We start from the raw sequence: 26,309 nt of genomic DNA, 5'->3' as shown, positions 1-26,309 counted from the left end.
TTGCTGAGATCATACAGCAGGCTGACTCACTGGGGTAGCCTCTTTCCTCGTTGTTTCAAAGAGCTTGGCCCCTCTGTAATGATGGGAGGAGCCTGCAGTTCACCAACGCATTTGACCTTCATCTGGGCCAGTCTTGGTTTCTGGCCCTTTAAAATGGGAGGTTGGAGTCAGGAGATCTCTAAGGTGCCTCGAAGTCTGGATGTTCTCTCATCTCAGAACCACAGCCTCGCAGTGACTGTTTGAGGACCTTGCATCTGGCCGCTGCAGTCTGCCCCCACCCCCCAGGAGGGGCCAGGTCACCTAAGCAGGTGACCCCTTGCCTGTCTGCCTCCAGTGGCTCCTTCTTGTTCTGAGGATTAAGCCCCAAGCCCCTGCCTACCCGGCTGGCATTCCCTGCTTTCTACCACTTCGGCTACTCCCAGTCCCACGAGGCCCCAAACGCATCCTGATCTTTCCTGGCTCCAGACCTGGGCTCCAGCTGTTACCTCTCCCCAACCCTCCTCCTCTCTGCTCCTCCCACCAACACCTGGCTAGACATCACCTCCTCCTGGAAGCCTTCTTCAGCCACCCGCTGACCCCCCAACAGGGCTAGTGGTTACTGTTTTCATGTCCCATTGCATTTTGCACGTGATATTTAATTTTCGGCTTTTGCATCTCATTCCCCACTAGACTGTGACCTCTTGGAAGCAAGGTACAGGATTATCCATTCTCACATCCCAGCTGGAAAGATGTCATTGCTATCATTTAATGAAAAGGTTGAAAATGCACTTTAAAACTCACAACCCCCCAAATGAAGTAGACAGGGCAGATCCTGGTGATTCCCAGGACACGAAGGAGGAAGGCAAGCTCCCGAGTCGTGAGCCGAGGCTGAGGAGAGAAGCCAGGGCTCGAGTCATCTCCCCTGTGGCCCTCTTCAGAGGCCCATCCTCTTGAGAACTGTCCGTTTTCCTGGGCTCTCCGGGGCCGGTCCTGGGGCTCTGCACATGTCTCTTGGCCTCTCAGGGACTCAGACCTGACGTTCGGTCTCTCTCCTGAGCACGCCACGTTCTCCCACTCGGGACCCTCTTTGCTCTTCCCTCTGCCAGAGTGCCTCCCCAGGCCTTTCTGCGCCCGCAACTTCTCTTCATTGAGCTCTTAGCTCACAGTGTCGGCCTCCAGGGGACCCTCCTGCCCACACAGTAGCCCCCGTCCCCCCTGCCACCAAGCCCTGACCCGTCACCCTGTCTTGTTGTCTCTCTAGCACTGATCACTTCCGGAAACTAGCTTAGTTGTTTATTTGCAATCGAGTTTCTCTTCTGTCTCCTCTACTAGAATGTAAACTCCACGAGGGCAGGGAATTATTTCTGTCCCCAGAGCCTAGCCATAGTAGCTGTTCAGTAAATGTTTGTGGAATGAAAGAATGAATGAATGAATGAATGGATAAATTGATGGAGTGGACTGGGCGCCATCTAAGATTCCTGGTTTATCGTAACAGCCAGCACCTACTGGATGCCAGCGTTGTTCTCTGTGCTCACTGCATTTCCTCTCTTTGCCCTCACAACTCAATGAGGTTTGCTCTGATATTCCCATTTCACAGAGGGTTAGAGAGGGTTAATAACTGTCCTCGGCTACCTGGCAGTGGAGCTGGGAACTGAGCTCAGATTATGTGATCCCAGAGCTCCTGCAGGTGACTGTCAGCCTGCCCTGGCCCCTGCATGCTTGGAGTGCGGTGGCAGAACTGGTGAGTCAGACCCAGAACTCGGGCCTCCTCACCAAGCATCTCGTTCTCTCTCTATAGTCCCTAATGGCTCCCACACTACCAGGCCATTCCTCAAAGGAAATCCTTTCTGTGTGGCCAGTGTCACATGGGCCCAGCAATGCCAGAGGTTTTCCAGAGCTGAGGCCAACCCTGGCGCACCCTGCCCTGTGCACCTGACCACACCCTTTTCTCACTGGGTCCCAAGGAACTCCCTCTGCCACTTGCTCACTAGTGGTCAAGGACTTGGTGACCACAAGCCAGCCGTTGTAGTTTGGATGTGAGCCAGCTGGCGTTGCCAGGTTAAATTCCTTTCTTCAGGGCCAGGCAGCGATGGAGCCTGGCTTACATGATTTGCCTATTTATCTGCTTGCTGATTTTGAACTCAGCTTGGCTCAGAAGTAATTTTAGAAAATGGATTTTTAAAAAATTCCGACTTGCGGTGTCTCTTCTCCCCACTTCCTTCTGGGTAAAACCACCTGCATGTGGGCGGGGCGGGGGAATCGGGGGGCATGCCAGGTGCCCCCGGCGCAGTCCTTGCTTGTCGATGTACTCCTTTGCGGAGGTGAGCGGACGGCCCCCTGAGTTCCTGTATTTGCCCCTACAGGAAGCAGTGGGGTTAGTCATGCAGCTCTTAGACTGAGCTGACTTTGGTTTGGGAGCCAGAGAGGCAGGTGTTTTCAGCTGGGATCTGGGCCCCTCCACTCTGGAAGCTGTGTGCCTTGGGCAACCGCATTCCTTCCACGTGCTGACACTGACTGAGATGGACACAGAAGGAGGACCCTGTGGGTGGGAGGAGTCTGGTGGATGAATGGGTGCTTTAAACAGACTGTCCCATCCTGGGGTTCGATGGCTTGGAGAGAGGGAAGCTCAGGGGGCTGGGAGGGGCCCCAGAAAAGACCCTTTAATTTTATAGGAGGGCACAGCCTTTCTGGGCCTCAACTTCCTTCTCTGTAAAGGAGGGACACATGCCCCACTCCTCACCATGCTGGGTGTGTGTGAGCATGCATTGCAAACTGCAGCCGCCCCCTCCCTCCCCCCGGAGCTAAGGGGTCGTTAGTGTGGTTAGTTTAGCCCACACAGCAAGGTGTCCTCTGTCTTCCTACACAAAGGACAATTAGACCTTCCGCTTTGGCTGAGTTCCTCTCTGCTCCTGGGCCTGAGTTTGGGGCCAGCAGCCTGGAATGATGGAATCAGACAGACCTGGGCTGGCACCCAGGTTCTGCCGCCTGCGGTGCAATCTTGGCAAGTCACATCACCTCCATGGGCCCGGCATACTCCCCGGTCCCACGGGGCTGGCCCCCCTTCCCTGCAGAGCTGCTGTGGGGAGCAGATGCACTCACAGATGTAGAGGAATTCCCAGCTCCAGGGAGGGGCTTGGTCCCCGCCATTCTGGCTCTTCCATTTCCAGCTTCTCTGAGCACTCGCCATTTTTCCGACGTGCTCCCTAGCCGGGCAGTTATCTTTGGTGACAATGTGGGTCACTTGGAAGGGAGCTTGGCGCTTCCATCAGCCTGTGCCGTCAGCACTCGCAGGAGCTGAATTGGCACAGCTGCTGGGGAGTCAGCCCTTGGCTCCGGTGTTCTTGGCTGAGGCCTGTGCTCCGGCAGGTCCAGGGCTGTGATGGGCTAGCGTCAGCCCAGCCAAGCCTGTCCCCTTTGGGGGGCTCTTATTGTGGTGTACAGGGTGCAGACCACGTATCTTGATCACTTCCCTCCCAGCGTCCCAGCCATCCCTAATGACCATTGCGACTTTCTTCTTTTACAGACTTGATTTATGGAAAAAAGTCAGTGTCACCACACTAGGCCCTTTTGTCTCCCTCCCAGCCCTGGGCTTGGGGTCCTCCTCCTTAAACTAGGTCATATCTCTGCGTATGGCCCGGGGGCTACTAGTAACTGCCAGGATGAAGTTGGTGCACAAGCTCAGAGCATCAAGTGACAGGGACTCCCTTCTCCATCTTCCTGTCGACTTATCTCTTCATCCTTCTGATTATACGATGTTCTCATAATCTCCTGGCCTCCCCCTTATGATAAGGGGTGAATCTCTGGACCTGGGGCTGCTTATCTGTATTTTTGAAAAGCTCACGGCTGATTCTGATGCACAGGGATGGTTGAGAACCGCTGGACTTTGTCAGGAGAGCGTCTCCAAGTGATGCTAATCTGCTTCTAACAGCTCCCTAACTAACACTTGCCCCTCTCTCTAACTGTGGGCAGCCTGCAACAGCACTGGGCAGAGTTAGATAAGCTGTGTATATTCATGGTATTTATTCCTTATGATGTGCTATGCGTGCCAATTGAGCCTCACCCTGGTTTTCTAATTAAGGTAAAGATAAAGTCTCCTTTTAAAATACATTTAAGTTTAAATGGGTTGAAGTTAAAAAAAGTTAACGAGAAAAAATAATAGTGCAGGCGTCCCTGGATGTGGCCAGAATCATGGGTGTGATGCCCTGGTGGCCAAGGTGTGTGAGAACACAGAATTAGGTGACTTCAAAGGGCCCCTCCAGGCCCGACGTCCTGTTAGATCCCAGGGGCACTCACCCTGGGCTGCCTCACAAGATGGACAGATAACGAGGACTGTTCATGCCAGCCACCTGGACCCAGGGGAGTCAGGGTTAGCAGATTTGAGGGTGACTGCTCAACAAAAGGGCTTCTCAGTTTTGCTTTACTCAGCGACCTGCCCCCCGCCGTGAGACGGTCCGGCTGGTCCCCTCTGTTCCCTATGTCTGCCCCGTCTCCACCTCCCCTGGCTCGTAGCGACAACCTCAGAAGCTCCCTGTCCAGCACTCAGGGTTACTTCCCTGGAGACATTGCTACATAAACTTGGCAAATGCAACATCAGGACCTCAGCGTCCACAGGGCCCTGGCAGCCCCATTGGCACCCCCATTGGCACATGGGCGAACCGAGCCATGGAGGAGCCCGCTGTCCCAGGGCAGCACCCAGCAGTGCTGGTCCCAGGCCTGACTTCTCAGATGGAGAAGGGCCCCCGCTCCCTGCCCCCAGATCTTAAAGTCTCCAGAAGGGAGGGAAACAGAAACAGAACTTCAGGGAACAGACCCTGCCTGGCCCTGGCTGGCTTTTTCTGCTCGCGTCCAGTGGCACGGACCTGTTTCACTGGAGAGTTGGCAGGTGCGTCTTCTTTCTGAGTGGTGCATGAGGCTCCTGTTGTCTTTTAACTGGACATGTCTTTTAACTAAGGAATCATATCGTGGCCCCGTGGCAAGGGTGGAACCCGATCCAGGGTCCAGCCGTGATTCAGATGCTGTCTCAGAGGGCATGGGTAGGTGGCTCCGACAGAGCATCCTTCACCTTAACAGCAAGCATACCACCTAAATGTCTATAAGTCAGGGAAACTAAAGAAGGAGAACCTTCATGAAGACACAACTCTCAGCATTTGGAAAACTTTGATCAGGCCCCATTCTGGATATCAGGGGTGGCATACTATTTGCTGAAAGGAATGGTATGGAATCTTCTAGATTCCCAGACCTGGAGGAATGCTGGGCTGACAGGCAGGGTTGGAATGAGGTATTTTTCCTAAGCCGATTAATAGCCTCAGTCTCTGGAGCCTCTAGAACAGAGGTTGGCAAACTTTTTCTGTAAAGGGACAGAGAATAAATTTTTCGGGCGTTATGGGCCACACAGTCTCTGTTGCAATTATTCAGTTCTTTCATTGTATCTAGAAAGCAGCCATAGACACTATGTAAATGAATGGGTGTGGCTGTGTTCCAAGAAAGCTTTACTTATGAACACCGGAATTTGAATTTCATGTAATTTTCGCCGGTCACGAAATATCACTCTTCATTTGATTTTTTTTTTCCAACCATTTAAAAATGTAAAACTCATTGTTGCCTGGAGAGCTGTGCCAAAGCAAGCAGTCTGCAGCCCCCTGTTCTAGAAGCCCCCTCCGCAGTGGAGGGTGGGCCACCTTAGAGACTTGAGTAACTCACTGTTCTAATAATTTCAGCTCTTGAACACGTCTTTCTGAAACAGGCTGAATCTTGTGTCTTCTGGTCAAAATAGAACCTAGCGTTAATTAATTAGTTGATTCATTCAGCAAATATTAATAGTCTAGTGGTGAAGAGGGAAGGAAATTGGAGGGAGAAAACTTGTCTTATGCTGGCTGTGGCACCCTGGGCAGGTGGCTTAGCCTCTCTGAGCCTCAATTCTTTCATCTGTGGAGGCAAGGGTAGTGGATCTACCACATCAGTGAAAAAATCAGCATGAGGCTTAGCACAGACCTGGCACACAGCGCGCTCTGCTCTCTGGGAAGGTTAGCTGTTTCCTCTCCCCTCTATGAAGCGTTCAAGAGCTAAGATGGATGGAAATGCATTCTCCCTTTACTCAGCAACTCTGCATAGTAGATCTGACTTGGCACTTTAGAGAGAAGGAGGCCCAGAGAAGTGACGGAGCTTGTCCAAGATCACAAGCTAATAATAAACGGTGGAGCCAGAAGACTGGGTGAGTTGAAAGACCCAGCTCTTTCCGTGCGATGCCTTTGCAGGGCACCCGAGGGGAGATCAAACCTGGTGTATCCAGGTGCTTGCCGAGGGGATTAATTCAATCGTCAGGATCTTTCCTGTTAGAGTCAGCTCTTGCAACACCTCCATGCCGGGCCTCAAATTCCTGGGGGGCCAGCATTGTTTGGGGGCCTCACAGACCTCCAGCAGCTTGGAGAGGGGCCCGGCTGAGGGTTTGCTGTGAGTGTCTTAGGGGGAGCCCTATTTCTCTGCATGGGGCTCTGGTTTAGAAGCCCCAGCCTGGAAACAGGCATCTGGGGAAGACTTTAAGTCTTTCTGAGTCCCCTAGGGAGAGAGCCTCTGTGGTGTGTGAGTCCCTGCAGGGCTAGTGGGGAAGGCTCTAGAAGGTTCTAGAAGACAGGATTCAGGGTGGCTGCTTTTGACGAATGGAATCGTCAGGGTCTTGGGAACCAAATACCGGAGGTGAGCTCCTGACCGATTCTATGCCTTGGTTTTCCCTTCTGTGAAATGGAGACGTCAGTGTCAGAATTGGTTGCCTGTGGCCTGAGCGCCTACAATGGGCCTTTCTCTGAATGCACAAAGGAGGCTGGGGAGGAAGCTGGCCTCAGAGGCCTCAGGAGATAAAGCTCAGACCAGGGGAACAAGGACGGGATCAGAGAGCCTGAGCAGCTGCGATTCCCAGCACAGCCGGGGAAGGGGGCCGGGCCAGTGCCTCCTGCAGCCCTGGCGCCTGGCTGAAGGCTGGAGCAGAGGAACGAGGACACACAGCTGTTACTCACCATCTGCTGCCCTGTCTGCAAGCTGGAGCGTCTCCCTCCGGGTTACCTGAGGAAAAGCTGCTCTGGACCCAGGCTGCTGGAAGCCCAGCGCCCCCGTGAGTGGCTGAGAGGGCGAGTGGGGTGGGGCCCTGGGAGGGGACATGAAGGTGGAAGTAGGTGTGACCAGCTGTTGACGATTTGTCTGAGACTGAGGGGTTTCCTGAGACTCGGGACTTTCAGGGCTAAAACTGGGAAAGTCCCGGGCAAACTGGGTCAGTCAGAGTCATGCCACCCTGACAGTGGCATTGAGCCCTCTGGATCATGGGTGGACAGTGTAAGAGGGGTTGTCTCTGCCCCGAGCCTCAGTGCCTCTCAGACTTGACTGCCCTTCCTCCGTGCTCCCAGAGCCCTGTGCACGAGGAATCACTGACTCTTGCCGTCCCCAGGTCTGTGAGCACAGAAGGCAGAACCCACACTGTCCTCGGGCCACCCCCTGCCTGTCCCCGAGCACAGAGCGTTTGGTAAACCTGTGGGATGAGTGAACGAGGGGCCGAGGGTCTCCACCTTCATCTCCTCCACACTGGAGACGAATCGCTCTGATGCTAACTCACGTTTTGCTACTTTGCACATGCTGTTCCCTCTCCCCATGCCCTTCCCTCCCGTGGTCGCCTCCTCTTGGCTCCTCTCCCCACCATCCCTCTCCACAGGCGGTATGTCCCCCACCCCCGGCGTGTCCCCTCTGAACTGAACTCAGTTCCCTAGCTGGGCGTCTTGGTTGGTGCATCTTTCCCCCCACACGGAGCTCCTCAAGAGAAGGTCCCCAGCTTAGTATTTTCTCCTCTCTACGCGGCGCCTGGAGACCCTGTAAAGTTTTCTTGAGGGAATGAATGGTACTGAACACACAGAGCAGAGATTCATTCATTCATTCCCTCACCAGCTCCCTGCTGAGGGCCGACTGTGTGCCAGGCACTGTCCGGGCCGGTGGGATAGGAGTAGTGAAAATAACTGGCAAAGTCTTTGTTCCAATGGAACTTACATTCTAGAAGGATCTAGAACCATCTAGATTCAACTAGCAAGCAATAAGTAAACAAGACTACATCAGAAGGTCCCGTATGCTCCGAAGAAAATGTGAAGGAGAAGGTGCATCCCCACCCCTGCCCCCACCCCTGCCGTTGCTGCAGGCTGGGGCGGAGGCTGCAGCTCCCTGAGGGGAAATGACCTCGGCCCAGTACATTGGCGCCCTTCTGATGGAGGCAGAGAGAATGTGCCTCCCCTGGGTGGGGGCAGCCCCCTGGTCAACTCCCGGATGCTGGCCTTTGCCTTTCATGCAAAGCCTGGGGCCATCAGTCCCTTCAAGGCCATCCATTCACACCAGCATTGTGCGAGAGGAGCGAGAAAACGCATTTCAGAAAGTCAGATGGCGTTTTGTGCCTGGCGGGGACGCCGAGTATGTGTCTGCCCCTCACTGGTTGGGGAGCTCTCCTGCTGACCGCCCCCTCCCCTAGCCGGGTGGGTGACCGCGCCGGGGCAGCAGCAGACAGGGCCGTGGGCTCTGTCAGGGACGTTTGGGGAGAACCCAGGAGCCCAGGTTCCCAAGGGGGAAAGGGATTAAACTGCATCCTGGTCTTGGTCAGGGGGGGTGTCAGGGAGAGAGGATACTGAGGGGGACAGGCTTAGTCAGCTTCCAAGCACTGCCCACACACTAGGGTATTGTCCACTGTGACTGACAGGGAGCTCAGCCCCAGACACTGGCCCCCCTGGGAGGGAGGACACGGCCAAGTCTGCCAGGGCCAAGCGCCCCGTGCTTGGGACGCCTGCTCCCCAGAGCCCGGGGGCGGCTTCTCCCTGCTGCCTCCTGCGGGCAGCCCCTGGCGCTGGAGCCTGGGGGTTTCAGGCTGCACCTCTGGGTCCACAGGGGAGTCGCTCACCCCTGCTGGTAACACCCTCATGCTGCGACCCCAGAGAGCAGAGGAACAAAAGAGAGTCCCCAGGCCGGGTGCCCTTGGCTCCACAGGGACACATGGTAAGCCTGGCGCCCCGAAGCCCTGGCAGGAACAGGCATGTGCTAATTATATCCTCAGGGCCTGCCACCCATCGACCTTGGACGCCAGGGAAATGAAGGTTGCCAGGGGGAGGTCTCATGGGTGCTCAGGAGTCCAGATATAAGGCAGGGGGTAGCAGGACAGAGGACGGACTCCTTAAAGCTCGGTGGACATCACCTTGCAGCTCCAGCAGAATGGGGATGACTTTAAACCTCTTGGGCTCTGCTAAGGGACTGTTGGGGAGAACGAGGCAGCAGAATTACTTGCTGTGTGACCTTGGGCAGGTTACTTAACCACTCTGACCCTTGATTTCTTTATCTAAAAAAAGAAGACAATCATTCCTACTTAACAGTGTGTAGGAGACCGCAATGAGCTGACGCGTGAGAACAACTAACACAGTGCCTGACACCTGGTAGGTTCTTAGCAATGTTAGTTCCCAGCCATCTAACCCCTGAAAAATCCTGGAGGGCTTCCTGGATGCAGTGATGCCAGATCTCATGGGTGAATGTAGCCAGGCAAAGAAGAGCATGGAGGGGAAAAGCCCCTGGGAGCTTGTGCTGCAGGGAGAGGGGGTGGGAGGTGGTGGGAGGTGAGGCTGCAGAGATGGATGAAAAGGGCTTCACCCGTCTGCATTGTGGGCTTTCTCAGGGGGCTGTGGAGCACCGGAGGTTTTAGTCAGAGAGGCCCGTGACCCTGAGCCCTTCAGTGCCCCTCTCTGCCAGAAGGATAGTCTCTGGTCCTCTGCCTCCGGCCGCACTGGCAGATGTCCTGGGGAAGGAGTCGAAGTGCCCTGGCCCCAAGCCTGCGGAGCCGGGCGTGGGGTGGCTCCACGTGGCATGGGTCTCCCCCGGGTTCAGCTGGCACAGCCCCAGGAACTCCCCGTGGCATGCCCCCGCCTTCCAGGCTGTCCTTTCCGCCGTGGGAGTGCCTCTGAGTAACTGAGGAGTGAGATTCGAGCTGTTCTGTCATTTTACAAACCAACCCTGAAACCCCGCGAAGGCAGTTTTCTTAGCTGGAAAGCAAAGCGTGCTGGCCTCCAGGTCGGCCTTGTTCCTGGTGACAGCATGGGCCCGAGGTCAGCAGGATCTGGCCCGTGTGGGTCCGTGTGGGGCTGAGGTGGCTTCTTTGCATTGAGCGCCTACCGGGCCCCAGGCCCATTGCTAGGCTTTTGTATGCCTGTTGGTGCCATTGTTATCCTCACTTTACAAACAAGGAAACAGAGGAACAGAGAGGTTAATAAACTTGCCCACGGTCACACAGCTAGTAGGTGGAGAAGCCAGATTCAGTCCTAGATTGGCCATGCTTCAAAGTCTCCACCTTTTCTGTACAGCATAAGATGAATGCTGGGCTTAATACTCATTTTCACTTATTTTGAACATCTAATAGAATCGTGAAATCTCTTAATTTGTTATTAGAATGTATGTAAAATTCCTTTAATTTTTAAAAAACTGTTACTACGCCCTTAATGAAATGGAAATTTTGAAAATGTACTTATGATTCCAGTGCTCTGAAAGAACTCTTTACTTTTTTCCACATTCCTTTCAATCTTCATCTTTTTTGACACAGTTTTTGCATAATTTGCACAGCAGGGTTGGCAAACTGCAGCCCACCAGCCAAATGTTTGTGTAAACAAAGTCCCTGGAACGCAGCCACGCTCGTCATTTACACGTTGTCTGTGACTGTTTTCACACTCTGGCTGCAGATCTGAGTAGTTGTGACAGAGACCATATGGCTTGCGAAACTCCGATTCCTTACTCTCCGATCCTTTCCAGAAGTCCGCCAGCCCCTGGTCCAGAGCACAGAGCTGTGCCGCTTGCTCCTTCTTCTCTTTGGCCGCAGCATCCTTCTGTGGCGTCAACCGTCACATTTCTCATTGTCAATGGCCCAGAGTATTCCACGGAATGGATATCACAAACTTTTCTTAACCCTTTCCTTTTTTGCTGGACTGTTACATTGCATTTTTCCTTCCTCCATACAACTGTCACAATGCAAATTTATGATGTCTTTAAAACACTTATCTAAGGCCTACTGCTTACCGGCGCTGTTCTGAGGACTTTACCAATATAACTCACTTAATCCTCAGATCAGCGACGAGGTCACATTATTATTACCCCCATTTTACAGATGGGAAAGTGAAGTCAGAGGAGTTAAGTCCACTCGGCTGAGGCGGTATGGTGTTTCTGCAGCGAAGTTCGGTCTGAATCTCCGAGGCAGGCTGGCTCCGGAGTCTCGGCAGCTGTTAGGAGGTGTCGCAGAAGAGGCAGGGTTTGTGCCTGTGTGTGAGGGCGGGGGGTCCAGGGCAGTGACTCACCAGGAGGGAGCCCCACCCTGCCCGGCCCCGCCCAGCCACCCACATCACCCTGGTTTGGTTTTTCTCTGGTCTTCCTTGTTACGAGCCAGGCATCTAGGGCCACGTGACCACAGACTTTGTTTCTTTATGGAAGATGGCCCTGAAAAGAAGGCCACCGCTGATGCTGAAGAGAACAATGATGTCTCCTGGTCAGAAAAATGCCGTTTGGGTGTAATAATACCAGAGGAGATCGGGGCTTCGCTTTGTGGCCAGAGGGGTCAGGGCTTGCTCAACTGTTAAATAAATGATCAATTTGCAAATGTTCTAGTTGCACTGAGAAAAACAACAATAAAACATGCAACATAACTGTCCAGCAAAATGGAAATCATTAAGGAAGTTCGTGACATCCGCCCCATGGATGGATATTCTGAGTCATTCTCGATGACACATGTTAATGATTACCACCAGCGCCTGCATGCGGCAAGCTTGTTTTCAGTCCTCCCGGAGTCAGGGGGCCTTCGGGAAGCTGATGGGACCTGCACAGCTCAGCGGGAGAACAAGCACTGCCTAAGATTTCAGGGGGCTCATGGGGCCCTCTCAGCCCATCCAGGGGCCCCCGCACTGTGTCGGAGGAGGCAGGTTAAAATCTCTGGTCCACAGCCATTTTGAAAAGTGGATTTAGTGAGCGCTTCCCGCAGGGCATCTGTGAGCTGGTGGATTCTGGAAGGTCTCAGGTCGAGAAATGCTGTGTCGCAGAGACTCGGGGCTGTGAGGCAGCCCATGAATGTTGAGAAGACTGACCGCTGTGCCCATCTTCCAGAGGGGAAGAGGGAGACTGAGCCGTCAGGCCACCCAGGAGTGCACCACCTGGTCAGTTTGTTCCTCTCCATGATCTTCGGCACCGACCGCAGCGTCTGCTGCAGGGTGGGTGTTGAGACAAGATTCATCATTAAAGGATGGTCAAGCGTCCCCCAAGCTTGGACCAGAGGGAAGTCAGGCCTGGGGCGATTCTGCGTTAGAGGATGAGACGAGCCCAGCCCAGCTCTGCCTGCTCACTCGGGGTCCTTTGAGGACACGCCCTTCATCTTTACCGGCCTCACTGGGTGGACTGAGAAGGCCCAAGGGGGAGTAGGAAGAGGGAGTGGGTTTGTCTTAGCTGTCAGTTCCCGGGATCCCCAGCCTAAGGCCCCCGCAGCTGGGATTGGTATCCCTGTCTGGCCTGATTCATTTCGAGCCGTGTCCCCGAGAGGCCTCCTGGGGAGGGATCACCAGGCCCATCAGCAGTAACCCCAAGCCCTGCAGGCCCCTTGGGCTCGTCCCCACCTCCAGCTCGCTCTCTACGGAGGGGCTGGCTTGGGCTGGGCACCTTGTCAGTCTAGGCCGCTGGGGTTCACGCCCCTCCCCGCCTGCCTCTGCAGGTGTGTGATGGGAAATCCTGTTCTGACTCAAAAAGGAACCCACCCCCCCTTCTTTTGCCTTCTTGACTCACTTCCTCCTTCTGCTGACCATTTTGCAGCATGGCACAGGCGCTGCAGCCAGACGGGCCTGGGCCTGCTCCCAGCTCTACGCCCCAGTAGCTGTCTGACCTGGCCAGGCAAGATGGCCCCTCTGAGCCTCAGTTTCCCCATCTGCAAGGTGGCGCCGTCAGCCCTGCCTCGGTGCTTGGTGGGTACTTGGCCTTCCGTTTTCCCACCTCCCGGCTTTTGCTCATGTGGGTCCATCCACTTGGCATGCCCTTTCTCACTTCTCATCTTATCCAGACCCTGCTCCTCCTCCACATCTCAGCCAGGGTGTCCCCTCCTCCGTGAGCCCCCCCTGGGGTCCCCTCATCAGCATCCTCACTCCCCTCTCCAGGCTCCACAGCTGCTTGCGTTCCTCTCCATCGAGCCCAGAACAGCCTCACTGAGCGCTCGTGGTGACGCAGATTGGGAGCTGTGAGGCCCTCAGGCCCCCGCCTGGCCCTGCTTTGGGCACATCTGTGTGATGAAGTCAAATGGTCTGAGATTTGACCCCTTGTCTCCCAACTGCCTGCTCTGGGACCTTGGGCAGCCATGACACTGGTCTGAGTGTCCTCCTCTGTAGAATGGAAGTGAATATTAAGACCTGCCTCTCACGTAGAGAAGATATTTTTATTGTTAACTCAGCCAACGCTGTTGCACTGAATCGAGTAGCTTCTCACGGGAGAGGGTCTGTTCCTCACAGGAATTTCAGATGCCAGACGATGCCTCCTTGAGTTGAGACCCTGCTGCCCAAGGCCGTGTGAACGCTTCTGAGGGCCTCCCTCAGCCTAGCTTCCTCTGAGGCTGCCCAGGGTCTGCCCGCTTCCCACAGTGATGCCATCCCTGAGGCCATGCCTCCTGCTCCCAGGCCGGCACTGCCCCCATCCCATCGCGCTACTTGCAGCCCCTCTTTTGGGAGACAGAGTTTGCTTTCTGTTGGTTTCGTTGTTTGATTCGAAAATTTCATGCCGTTTGTTCATATAATGCCAGTGAGACCCATTTGGACGCTGGGAGGGTGTGGGGCTCTCAGAAGCAGCCTGGTTGAAGGGGCTGGGTCAGCCACAGCTCTGGAGTCCAAGAGACCCGGGTTCAAACCCCAGCTCTGCCTACTGGGCAATAACAGTGACCGGTTCTGAGATTTTAAAGTCAAGTTATTTCCCCTCTCTGAGCCTCAGTTTCCATATCTCTGCAGTGGGGACGGTGATGACAACCTTCAAAGTTGCCTTAAGGATCGAGTGAAGTAATGACGCCCGGAGAGGGAGGAGCACAGGGACCGGCACCTAATGCCTAATGCTCAGTGACTGGAAGGTACTCTGCCATTTTCAAGAAGACCTCAGGCAGTCCCTTAGCTCCATGTACATCAGTACACCGTTGACAAGGTCCAGGGTTTGGCTCCATGGAAGGAAGAATTTCCTTCTTACCTGAGCTCTGTGACAACAGAGTAGGCTGCCTAGGGTAGGTAGTGAGCCACCCATCACTGGAGGTGTGCAAGAGTCTTGGAAACCTTTTGGTAGGTATATTTTTAAGGAAATTCAAGCACAGATGGTTGGTTAAACTAGGTCAATTGGAATGGCCCTCTTAGTTTTGGGATTCTGATTGTTTCTCTTTTTAAAAACAGCTTTATTAAGATATAATTCACACAGCATACAATTCACCCATTTAAAGTGTACAACTCCATGCCTTTTCATGTATTCACAGAGTTGTGCAACCATCACTACAATCATTTTTAGAACATTTTTATTACCCCCAAAAGAAACCCATACAGCCCCCAATCTTCCCACCCGCCCAGCCCTAGGCAACACTAATCTACTTTCTGTCGCTATAGATTTGCCTGTTCTGTGCTTTTCATATAAGTGGAATCACAGCATGTGGTCATTTGTGATTGCCTTCTTTCCCTGAGCATGTTTTCAAGGTTCCTTTTGTTGTAGCGTTCATCATTTCTTCATTCCTTTTTATTGCTAAATAATATTCCATGATATCCATACAATACGTTTTATTTATCTATTTGTAAGTTGATGGGCATTTGGGTTGTTTCAACTTTTTTGGCTCTTATGTACACGTGTGTACGAGTTTTTGCGTGGACACATGTATTCATTTCTCTTGCGTACATACCTAGACGTGGAATTGCTGGGTCATGTGGTAACTCTGTGTTTAATCATTTGAGGAAGTGCCAGGCTGTTTTCCAAAGAGGCTGCACCATTTTATATTGTCAGCAGCAGCATATGAAGGTTCCACTTTCTCCACGTCTTCACCAATACTTTGTTATTGTCTGTCTTTTTGATTATAGCCATTCTAGTGGGTGTGCAGTGGTGTCTCATTTTGGTTTTAATCTGCATTTCCCTGATGACTGATGATGCTGAGCATCTTTTCATGCGCCTTTTGGCCATTTGTAGGTACATTTTCTTTGAAGAAATGCCTATTCAGATCTTTTGCCTATTTTATAATTGGTTTTTTGTCTTTCTTGACACAAGTCCCTTATCAGATAAATGATTTGCAAAATTTTTCTCCCATTCTGTGGGTTGTCTTTTTACTTTCTTCATGGCATCCTTTGAAATACAAAAGTTTGTAATTTTGATGGAGTCCAGATTATCTTTTTTTGCTTTTGTTTTGGTGTCATGTCTATGAAATCATCACGTAATCCAGGGTCAGGGAGATTTATGCCTATGTTTTCTTCTAAGAATTTTATAGTTTTGGCTCTTATGATTTGGTCTTTGCTCTATTTTGAGTTAGTTTTTGTACATGGTGAGAGGAAGCGGTCTACATTCTTTTGTGTGTGGATATCCAGTTGTCCCCAGCACCATGTGTTGAAAAGACTCTTCTTTTCCCGTTGAGTTGTCTCGGCCCCCGTGATGAAAATTGTCTGTCAATATGAGAGCTGACTGTTCCTTTATCTCTGGGTCATTCTGAAGAAATGTGATAATCTCCCTCAGAGGCACAGGATGTTTTTAGACCAAGACGAGTCCTGGCCGTGGCTCTGCCTCTGAGCTGCGGCAAGGTCTTGGGTGGCTCTCTTTCCTCCTGTAAGCCTCGGTCTCCCCAGCTATAAAATGGCACAGCTAGATAAGAGGATTCCTGAGAAGTGGTCCAGTCGTGACAAGCTGAGGCTCAGGAAGATTTCTCTAGGACCTTTCCCTGGCTCCTCGGGATGTCCCAGCATCCCGTGAGGCCTAGCCCTACAGCCTGAGATCTGGAGCTAGTTTCCAATCTGGGGGTGATGCCAAAAACTTGCTACCCTGGCCTGGCCCCTCGAGGGCCAGCCCTGCGTTTCCAAGAACGTTGGGACTGTGCTCATTAAGGAACCCTCCTCCAGACCAGCTGTGCTCCAGGCCTGGGGACACAGAGCAGGTGAGATGCGGCCTCCGCCCTTGAAGGCGACAGTCTGATGGAAAGACAGACGCATCAGCAATGGTCATGTTGCTGCATGCGCCATGCTGGTCGGTGCTGTGTGCCAAGGGCTGCAGGTGCAAGGGGGCGGATGGCAAACCACGGCTTGGCAGATAGAGCCGCAGGCCTGGCCCCAGTGCAAACCCGTGCCCTGCCGGGTGTCCGAAGCATCAGGTTGAGCTTCACAGGACGGCACCATCCTCTTCACAGTCCTCCACCCGCCATCCTGCAGCAGCTGTTACTTCACTCACACCTTTGGCTCTCCAGCTGACCCTAACATGCTGCCGGGGGTGCTGCTGACCACTTGTCTCCAGGTAAGGTGCAGTGGTTAAGGGGAAGCCCCTGGAGCCAAGTTGTCCCGGTTTCACTCCCAGCTCTGTGTGCTCTGGGGAAAGTTACTGAACATCTCTGTGCTGTTTCCTTATCTATAATACGGAGATAATAATAGCACCTACCTTGGAGGATATTTGTTTCCAAAGCATTTGAATTGTAAACACACAAAACCTAGAACTGTAGCTTGGAACAATGTAGCATTTACTCCATCAGGCTCTGCCAGCCCACAATCATTATTCCAGCCCACGGCTATTATCCGTGGTAGCACGGTCACATGGTACGATTAGCCTTTAGGTGGCCAGAACAGAAGATGATCATTACAGTCTTTACACTGGAGAGAGCAGGCCTTCTCGCAGCGTCTATTTCCCTTACTGACAGTGATTCTGTTAGAAAAAGACCCGAGGACCAGCCCGGTGGCTCAGCGGTTAAGTTCGCACGTTCTGCTTCGGCAGCCCGGGATTCTCCAGTTCAGATCCCGGGTGCAGACATGGCACCGCTTGGCAAGCCATGCTGTGGCAGGCGTCCCACATAGAAAGTAGAGGAAGATGGGCATGGATGTTAGCTCAGGGCCAGTCTTCCTCAGCAAAAAGAGAAGGATTGACGGCAGATGTTAGCTCAGGGCTAATCTTCCTAAAAAAAAAAAAAAAGAAAAAACAAAAAGTCACAAGATGAATCGGATGGGCCCTTTCCCTTCGTGACAACCTTCAATTTAAAGCCCATCCATCACAGAGGGAATGGAAGTCAGGCGGCAACTATTGCTCCCACTTGACCAACAAGGAGACTGAGGTTTAGGAGCTGGTTGGTGGCAGAGCCTGCACCAGAACCCATGTTCCCTGAACCCAGTCCTGGGCTCGCTCTGCCCCCAACCCCTGGCCTGAAGGAAGGCTCTGATTGTGGAGTCTCACAGTCTGTGCTTCCACCCAACTCCCGCCTGTATCAAGTTCCCCTGAACCGGAGCTTGTGTATATCAAGGACAATAAGCCAGAGAGATGCTTGTTCTGGTTCCACATGTTTTCCTTTCCTGAACTAACAATTATCGAGTACCTACTGACTGCCGGGGGGGTAGGTCTTATTTATATTTTCCAGATTTATCTATGCATTCACAAATATGTATGAGCACCTGCCAACAGGCCTGCCCTGAGCACGCTGATAGCCTTAGAGGAGGAGCTTGGGAAGTGCTTAGCACAGAGTCCCGGAGCTTAGTAAGGGCGTCCTAAATTACAAATGCAGAACTCAGTCAGATGGTTTGGGACCACAAATTAAAACCCCAATGAGACATTCCTACCCACCGATTAAAAAGGCTAAGGTTAAAAAAGACTGAGCAGAGAGGGTGCACGGCAACCAGCACTCTCACGCACTGCTGGTGGGAATATCAGTGGTGCCATCACTTTGGAAAACAGTTTGGCTGTTTCTTAAAATGTAAACATACACCTCCCCTGTGATACAGCCACTCCACTCCTTATGTATTTCTGCAGGAGAAAGGAAAGCGTATGTCCACACACAGGCATTCAGAGCAGCTTCCTTTGTAACGGGCAAAACTGCCTGCTAGTCAGTGGGTGATGGGGAAACCGCCCATGCTCTGCGCATCCTATGGAATGTCACTCACAGCAGAGAGGAGTGAACCACTGATACAGACAGCAACGCGGCCGAGTCTCAGAGTCGTTATGCTGAGTGAAAGAAGCCAGACACCCCCCCTTCAAAAACCCCACATCCTGTATCATTCCATTTATGTAAGAATCTCCAGCAAAGGCAAATTAACCTCTAGTGACAGTAAGCAGATCAGCGGCTGCCTGGGACAGGGTGTGGGCAGGAGGGAGGGGTTAGAAATGGGATCAGGAGACGTTGGGGGTGATAGATATGCTCTTTATCCTATCTGGGGTGACGGTTTTATGGGTGTATATGTCAAAACCCATCAAGTTGTACATTTAAATGTGTTTATTGTTTATCAATTATACCCCCAATAAAGCTGTTAAAAATAAAGGTAACCCTATCTCCAGTCAATCAATCAATAAGATGAATCTGACCCTGCTCTCTTTTAGGGAGCTCCTGTGGTTTGGGCTAACAGTAAAATACAAACAGCCTGGTCCGACTGCTGGTCCCGTCCTGGGTCCAGCCTTGCTAACCTTGCTGGGCCCAAACCCTGGTTTTCTCACTGTAAGATGGGACGGATAATAGTACCTACTTCCTAGGGTTGTTGGGAGGAGAACACAGGAAAATCCGTGCAATGAATGGTAGCAGGCAGAGGTCCCCGGGGGGGAGGGGGCAAGGAAAGGAGGGGTTGTTCCTACAGGGGAGAGGACGCTGGTGTCCCCTCTGAGTGGCTGTGAGCTGAATCTTAAAAGAAAAGGGACAAGTTTGCTGGAAGGAGCTGTGGAGGAATCGGGGAGGACTTACCCAGCAGAACTAAGCCCGGGAGGCAGCACCCAGACTCTCAGCTTCTGGAAACACGGGTGGTGTGGTGCCGCTGGTGTGCAGGGACCAGGAGCACCGTGGGGAGTCAGGACTGTAGGATCACATGGGAGCTCCATCCTTGAGGGTTCCGAGCTGCGCTGGCTTCATCCTCCAGGCCAGGGTTTCTCAAAAGGGGATCTGTGGAAGATTTCTGCAGAGACCACCAGTTCCATGAGAAGTTTTGAAATTTTTTTCTAATTAAAACAAACAAAAACTTGAAAACCCTCTATTTTGGTGCAATGGTTTTGAATTGAAAGACATTTTCATCTAGTAGGAAGCTCTCATTTCTAAAGTCTGCATTGATAAGAGTAGGTTCTGAGTATTTGTTATTGTACAGCCATAATTTTCTTTGAAAAAGATCTGTCTGTGACTTATTCAGGTTCGAGGGCAGCAGGAGGTAGGTGGCAAGGTGTGTATGGTCATTGTGATCAGACCTGCACCCCTGGACTGTGGTGCAGACGGTCCAGGGAGGGGGCTCTGGTTCGTGGGAGATGCTGAGGAAGCTGGGCCAGGTGGCCAGGCAGGTGCAGTGGGTTCAGGGATGACTGTGGGATCGCCCCTCTGTGGGGAAGATTCCTGCCTGAGAGAAGGTGTGAGGCTCTGGGGGCCTGCCATGTGCCTCTGATTCCCAGGGCTAATGAGAGAGAGGCCTGGGGTGGGGGGAGACATAATGGGGATGTCTGTCACTGCCAAGCGGTCATGGATGCTGGTGTGGGTCACTTGGGGAGGAAGGTGAGGGCAGATGAGGGACAAGGAGCTGACATCCCATCCTGGCAGCTCCACCCCACTGGTCCAGATCTTCTCAAGGAGGGGCCTTGGGGGCTGGAGCAGCACCGGGGGTGGCCTTGCCACGGGCCAGATGGGCTCATCTACAGGGTACTTGGGAGTGCTGGTGGTGTTTTCCCTGCAGAGGCATGGGGTTGGGTCACAGCCCACAGTGTGAAAATCCAACACCCACCTACGGCTCCCTTTCTCAATCAGGGGCCGGCTGGGCGGCCTTGATTGGCCTGCCCAGCCTCACGCCTGTGGTCCGAGGCACTCAGTGTCCCAGCCAGGTCTGACCGGTCCCCTGACGCCCTGCCCAGCGCTTTTCGACCTGCAGCTGAGGCCTGTTCCTGCCTCTCCGATCCCTGACCGTCGCGCCCACACTGCCAGCAGCCGGCTGTGACCCTGGGGCCAGGGCGCCCTTCTGGACTCCCCTTATAACCCCCCTCAGGGAGCCCTCCCCTTCGCGGCCTCTGATTGGCTGCCCTCCAGCAGCCTGAGCCAATCACACCTGGGCCCGAGGAGCTAAGGCCCCACCCCTTGGAGCCACCTGCCGGGCCCCTGGATGCCTGCCTGGCGGTCCAGCCTTCCGCCCCCGCTTCTCGCTGAGGGGCTGTGTGCCATCTCTGTCCTCCCAGAGGTTTATATCTGACCGAACGTTGACGGTAGAAATCGTGGCGTCCTCCACTCTCTGCCTTTTGATGGGGAGCTTGGGTTTAGTTAATTTCAGAGTGATTGGAAATGCTGATATAAAGTCAGTGGATCTCTGGAAGGAGCCGGGCCACAGAGCAGACCGTTTTCACCACCAAACACCGTTTATCAGTGATGGCAGAGCTGCTTGAAAATAGCTGTCCGAGCGCTGGTCTTGGAAGCAGTGGCTGGCCCACCCACTTTGTGGCTGGCTTGTAAAGTGGACCCCACAACCCTGTTACTAAGCAAGGTGTCTTGCATAAATATTTACAAGCCGATGGACAGAGGGTGGGTTGTGGCGCCTTTTGGCCTGTGTGGCTTTGGTGCAATGCCTTAGCCTCTCCAAGCCTGTGGTTACCTCTCGGATGGGATAAAGCCCAGGAATTGTTCCCAACTCTAATTCAGCTGTCTTGGAGGGTTGTTGTAAGAGTGTATAAGATGGTGTGAGAGTTCCTGGTCCAAAGACCCTTTTAGATGCTGCCGAGAGTTCCTGTCCCTCCTTTTTACACACTTTGCTCTCAGAATCGCCTTCTGCAAATTCCACATAAGAGCGTATTGCCCAGGACCATTCCAGTGCTCTGAACGATGCTCTGAGTGATGGCCTCTCTGCTATATTGTAAACACAAGAGAGCGTTCCCAGAATCCACTTGGAATAAGCTTTGGGATTAAAACCAGCTGCCCGCTCAGTTCCTGAAATCCCATCGGCGTGTGTCAGACTAAGGGTGGAAACTGTGTGTGGCAGGGCAGGACTGAGTCACCGGGAAGCCAAGCGAGTCACAGGAAGGGGAGCGCACCCATGCCAGGGCTCTGGGTCAGCTGGTGGTGGGGGCCCCTGGCCCGGTTGGCGGAGCAGGCACACCAGGCTGTAACTGCCTGTGGGGCCTGCCATGGGAGCTGGGCTTTACTCGAGTCTGAATCCTGAGGGCTTCTGGGGTCCAGAGCAAAATGCCAGTGGGCAGCCGGGTTGGCACAGGACCAGAGTGACTGGGTACCCTATGATGAGGCTGCCTGGCAGCTGGGGCCTTAGCTTATTGTCTCCAATGCTAGGTCCTTGAGCTGAGGCCCAGATTTATGCCCTGGAGTCGCCTTCCTGGAACTTAGATGCTCATCGAGGGTGACCCACAGGGGGCTGGCTGCCCCAGGCTCCCTCCACTGCATGGGCAGCAATCACTGGGGTTCCAGGGTCGGGAGTCAGGTGGGGGTGTGGAAGCCGGGTAGCACCGCGCTGTTTCAGAGCAAAGGCTCTGGACTCAGGCTGTCCCGGGTTCAAGTCCCGCCTCTGCCACTTAACATCCCCCTGACTTTGAGCAGTGTTGTGAGTATCCGCCATCCTCAGTTTTCTCAGCTGTGAAGAAGAGACAAGTGTCTTGCTGGGTCTTTGTAAGGTAAATGAATTAATAGCTATAAGCCCTTTATCTTAGAGTTGGGCACACAGAGAACGCCAATCCATGTGGGCTATGATGACTGTTATCGTTAATCCTGCATCTGCCACTTTTTGGCAGGGTGTTCACTTTGCTGAGTCTGTTTACATCTTTGTAAAATTGTACTAATAATGCCTGCCACATGACAGCCACTCCATGAACCTGACTTTGCCCCTCTCTGTGCTTGGGAGGAGTTTGTTGTCCTGTGTTGAGGGTGGTCCCTGATGGGATTAGGTTAGGTCCTAAGCAGGATTCTTGGGGCGTGGGGCTCATGGAATGGCGAGTGGAGTTACAGTATCTGCACATTCCCAGAGACTTTTTAGAATTGCTGCCATGGTGTCGGAGGGGTTGAGGCAGGGGCTGTCCCAACCTGGTCCTTATGGGGTGTCTGCCCCTCACCGGTGGCAATGCAGAGCCAAGTAGGGGCCTCCACTCTGCAGCCTTGGCCTCACAGGGCCCAGGAAGAGGAAGAGAGAGGAAGGAAGGGCTAAGCCGACCAGCCCCCAGGAGACAGGGTTCTGAGCCCCGGTCAGCAATCCATGGACTCCCCATCGAGGCTGACCTGGCGAGCAGTCAGTGTCAGGCACTTTTGTTGGTGCCAGTACCCTGTCCTTTTTCCTGCAAGGCTGGTTTCCCTGGAGACCAAATTGCAGCCCAGCCAGTTGCTCCGAGGCCGAGAATCAGGGCAAAGGGAGCTGGTGTCCTTTGCAGTCTCCAAATGGACGGCCTCTGCAGTCCTGGCCTGGGAGCCTCGCATCCATTCCTCCTGTCCCCTGCTCTGCCCTGGGTCACAGGAGGGCTGATGTCTGTGGGCTGCAACGCACAGGCTCCCCTGTGCTGGTCCAGGGATTTCTCCTGCAGCCAACAGGCTCTCCACCCTGGCTGGGGGTGTGTTTCTTTTGAGGCTCCAGCTCCTGTTGCTCAGGGGCTCCCACCTGGTCTGCTAGCATCACCTCCCTGCTTCGTCCCTCTGGCCTAGTGATGGAAGAGACCAATCTCTGGGTTCCCCTTTGTCTCCTGGCAGTTTCTCAGCTCCTTCACCCCTGTGTAGCCAGGCCTTTCTGGTTTGCTGCTGGACTCGGAGTGGATTTCCTCAGCCTGGTTGGACCCTGTCCGATACAGGGTTGCTGTCCTCCCCAGAACAGTTCTGCCTGATGCCCTGATGGGCGGTGGAGTTGAACTTGGTTTTGGAGGCAGTGTGGCCAGTGAGACAAGCCCAGGCTTTGGAATCCAGCAGAACAGGGTTCAAATTTGAGTGCTGCCCTGATGGGTGGCTCTGTGTACTGGACCAGTTCCTCCAATCCCAGTGTTCTGGTCTGCAATTGAGGGAGGTGATGGCAGCCCTACCTACTGAACACCTGTTCCTGAGCAGGTGCCAGGTGAGACCCCACAGCATTCTAACAGGAAGGTGCTCTTGCCATCTCCGAGGTGGGGAGAAAGAAGCTCCGCCCACCGAGGCCTCCAGCCAATCAGCCGTGGCGCTGAGCCCCAGGGGAAGCCCCACTGCTCCACCTCTGCTGCCTCCTGCTTGCCCTGCCTCCCAGGCCAGGGATGCTCGGAGGACTAACGGCGCCTTTTACACAGTGCCTAGAATGATATAGGGTTTCCACCATCTCAGAAATGTTAGCAGCCTCCTCTGCCCTGTGAAGTCTACATTGCGTTTTCCAGCGCCCTTCTGTCCACCGCACTCTTCTGCCTCCTCACTTCACTCTGAGCCTTTTCAATGACTCTAAGTTCTCCCTTTTTGAGGAGATGGCTCAGGCCTGCAGCTCAGATTCTGGAAGCTTCTCAGCCTTCCCCAAAGTACATCCTCATAGTCCATTCCTGGAGAAACTGTGTCCCCAGCTGTGCCAGCGGGTCCTGCCTGCTTGCTGTGGACATGTCAGTTCTCACAGACTGATGGCTTTTGACTCAGATTCCGCCTGAGCACAGGCTCTGTCTTAACTCTGCTCCATCGTCTGCACTGACTCGGCTTGTCTGTCGTCAAGGCAAAAAAGTCATTTCCCTTCCGGCTGCCATTTGTGATAACCACGTGGGATGCTGAAAACCAAGCCTGTTTCCTCTCTAACCGCCTCCTCTGGCAGACAGCGCTTGCCAGAACCAGAAAGAACCACGTCCTCCTGCCCAGCCCTCTCTCGCCAGTTCCTCAGGGACGACCCAGAGACACACCCAGCGCCCCAGTCTCCTGCTGCTAGCAGCCACACCCCAGGGCTGCTTCTTGGACTTGGAAATGAAAACGGTATTTTTACCTTTTTTTTCACCCTTGAGCACATTTTTTTTTTTTTTTCCCAAATGTGTGTGGAAAATACTTAGTGCCTTTTTTTATACTGTATCCGTTCAGCTGGTCCAAGAAGAACAAACACACTTGCCAAAGATGAGAATCCTCCCCTCCCTCCCAGAGAGGCACGCGTGCCGTGCCCCCTCCCACAGCCATCCCTAGTGGTCGTTGGTCTCTGCACTGACCCCAGCCTCCACCCACTCCTTTGTGAGTGCTTCCCCTTTCTACCCACTCTGGCCAGGGTGACTTTTCTGAAGCTCAGAAATAGTTGTGTCACCCCCACCTGAACCCTTGCTGGCTCCCTATTGCCCCCAGGGAGCAGCCCAGTCTCCTGGATGTGGCTCCTAAGGCTCTGATCTGGCCCTTACCCCCCACCCCAGCTTCCTCCTTTGGCTCGCCTTGTTCCTATGCTCCAGCCTCACCATCCCCCAGGGTACCACCAGCCTCCTCCCAGCCCTCGGCATGCAACACCTCCCACTTAGCCCACCCACCCCGGGCCAGGTGACAACCCCTCCTTGGTGGCCCTGTGGCCGCTGTGCTCCCCTCTCTCAAAGCTCACGTTGGTCCTTCTCATGGGACATGGAGCACCATGGGGCCAGAGCTTTACCTGGTTCCTCTCTGAATCCTCAGCATCAGCACTCTCTGGCTGTTGAGACGCACAATGCGTTAGTCTGCAGCCAGTAACCCCTGTCCTGCCGCACACCCTGATTGGTTTGAGAGCCGCCGTCTGGATGCAGGTTCCTAAGGAAGGAAATGGTCCACCTGACACAGGAGGCACTTGGGGTAAAAAAGGACCCGCCTCCAAGTCTGGAGTGTGTCCCGGGCGCTGGGGAAGAGGTGTTTCATCAACCACATCTAGGTGTTATCACCGGGATGTTTGTGTCCCCCCAGAATTCACATGTTGAAATCCTAACCCCCAAAAGTGATGGTGTGAGGAGGTGGGGCCTTGGGAGTTGATTAGGTCATGAGAGTGGAGCCTCATGAGTGGGATTAGTGTTCTTATGAAAGAGCCCCCACAGAGTGCCCTAGCCTCTTCCACCATGTGACGATAGAACATAAAGTCTGTGACCCAGAAGAGGGCCCTCGCTGGACCGTGCTGGCACCCTGAGCTTAGACTTCCAGCTTCCAGACCGCTGAGAAACATGTTTCTGTTGTGTATAAGCCATCTAGTCTGTGGCATTTTGTGACAGCAGTCCAGAGGGACCAAGACAACTCATCTTCCAGATAAGGAGATGGAGACCCAGAGAGGTTAAGCAACTTGTCAGATGTCACACAGCTAGGGCATAGTGGGGCTAGGACCCCCAGGACCAATTCTAGGTCCTTCTCGCACCTGCCCTATCCCAGGATACGTGCCTGTGGTCACTTAGTCAGCTAGCTTTGCCTGCTGGCCACTGGGGCTTCCTGCAGCTGCTGGTTGTAGCCTTGGGCCATCTAAAATAGGGCTACAAGCTACAGCCCATAGACCACATTCTGCCAGTGGTCCGTTTTGGTACAGCCCATGAATGTAGAATGGTTCTTCCATTTTTAGAGGGTTGTAAAATCAAAGGAGAGTTTGCAACAGAGGCAGTATGTGGCCTGCAAAGTCTAAAAATATTTACTACCTGATCATTTAAAACAAGAGCGTGCCCCGCTGCTGATGTTAAAGGTCCCCTGGACCAGCTCCCTTGGGAGTGGCGTGGGGAGTAATTGCATGTGGCCTCACCCTGACCTGCCTTAGAAGGGCCACGATGCTGGAAGTGGCACTCTGAGCTGGCTGAGGGGCTCCGTGGGGACACGGGGGCCAGAGCCCAGGCCAGGCGGACGGTCTGAGGGTGGAGGCTGGCTCAGAGATCTCAGCAATGTGGACCCGCTCAATCCACAACCTCGGAGTCCCTCAGAGATGCTCTGTTCAACACTCACAGTGTCCAGATGGGGAAACCGAGGCCCGGCGAGCAAAGGCACTTGCTCAGGGTAAACGTGCAGAATCCCAGTCCAGGGCTCCTTCTGCTTTCCCGCCTCAGGAGGGAAGGCCCCTCGTCTGCTCCGCCCAGTACCGCCAGCCATTTCCTCTGCTCCTTCCTTCCTGCAGTCGGCATTCATCATTCATGACGGGCAGGTGATTCTCCTCGCTAGCACAGGGCCTCAGGGTAGTAGGGCACTGCCCTGCTCCCAGGCCAGAGGGGAGACGGGCCTGCCCAGAAGAGGGTGC

At 53.7% G+C, this 26,309-nt stretch overlaps 1 protein-coding gene across 4 annotated transcripts in view; it reads left to right on the top strand.

Moving 5' to 3' along the window:
* Positions 1-26,309, top strand: part of SYNE3 (spectrin repeat containing nuclear envelope family member 3) — a 91,407-nt gene that overhangs the window by 5,974 nt on the left and 59,124 nt on the right. For 3 of the 4 annotated variants that reach the window (XM_046647443.1, XM_046647442.1, XM_046647444.1), the window contains exon 1: positions 12,885-12,965. The exons of the other annotated variant lie outside the window; for it this stretch is intronic. In XM_046647443.1, the coding sequence (XP_046503399.1) occupies positions 12,900-12,965 (66 nt within the window). In that variant the 5' untranslated portion in view covers positions 12,885-12,899. Of the gene's footprint in view, positions 1-12,884; positions 12,966-26,309 lie in introns of those variants that run through there. 4 annotated transcript variants of the gene reach the window in all.

Source organism: Equus quagga, chromosome 20 (genome assembly GCF_021613505.1).
Source record: "Equus quagga isolate Etosha38 chromosome 20, UCLA_HA_Equagga_1.0, whole genome shotgun sequence".
NCBI lineage: Eukaryota > Metazoa > Chordata > Mammalia > Perissodactyla > Equidae > Equus > Equus quagga.
Note: the sequence above shows the minus strand (reverse complement) of the source record. Positions and strands in the feature narration are given on the sequence as shown.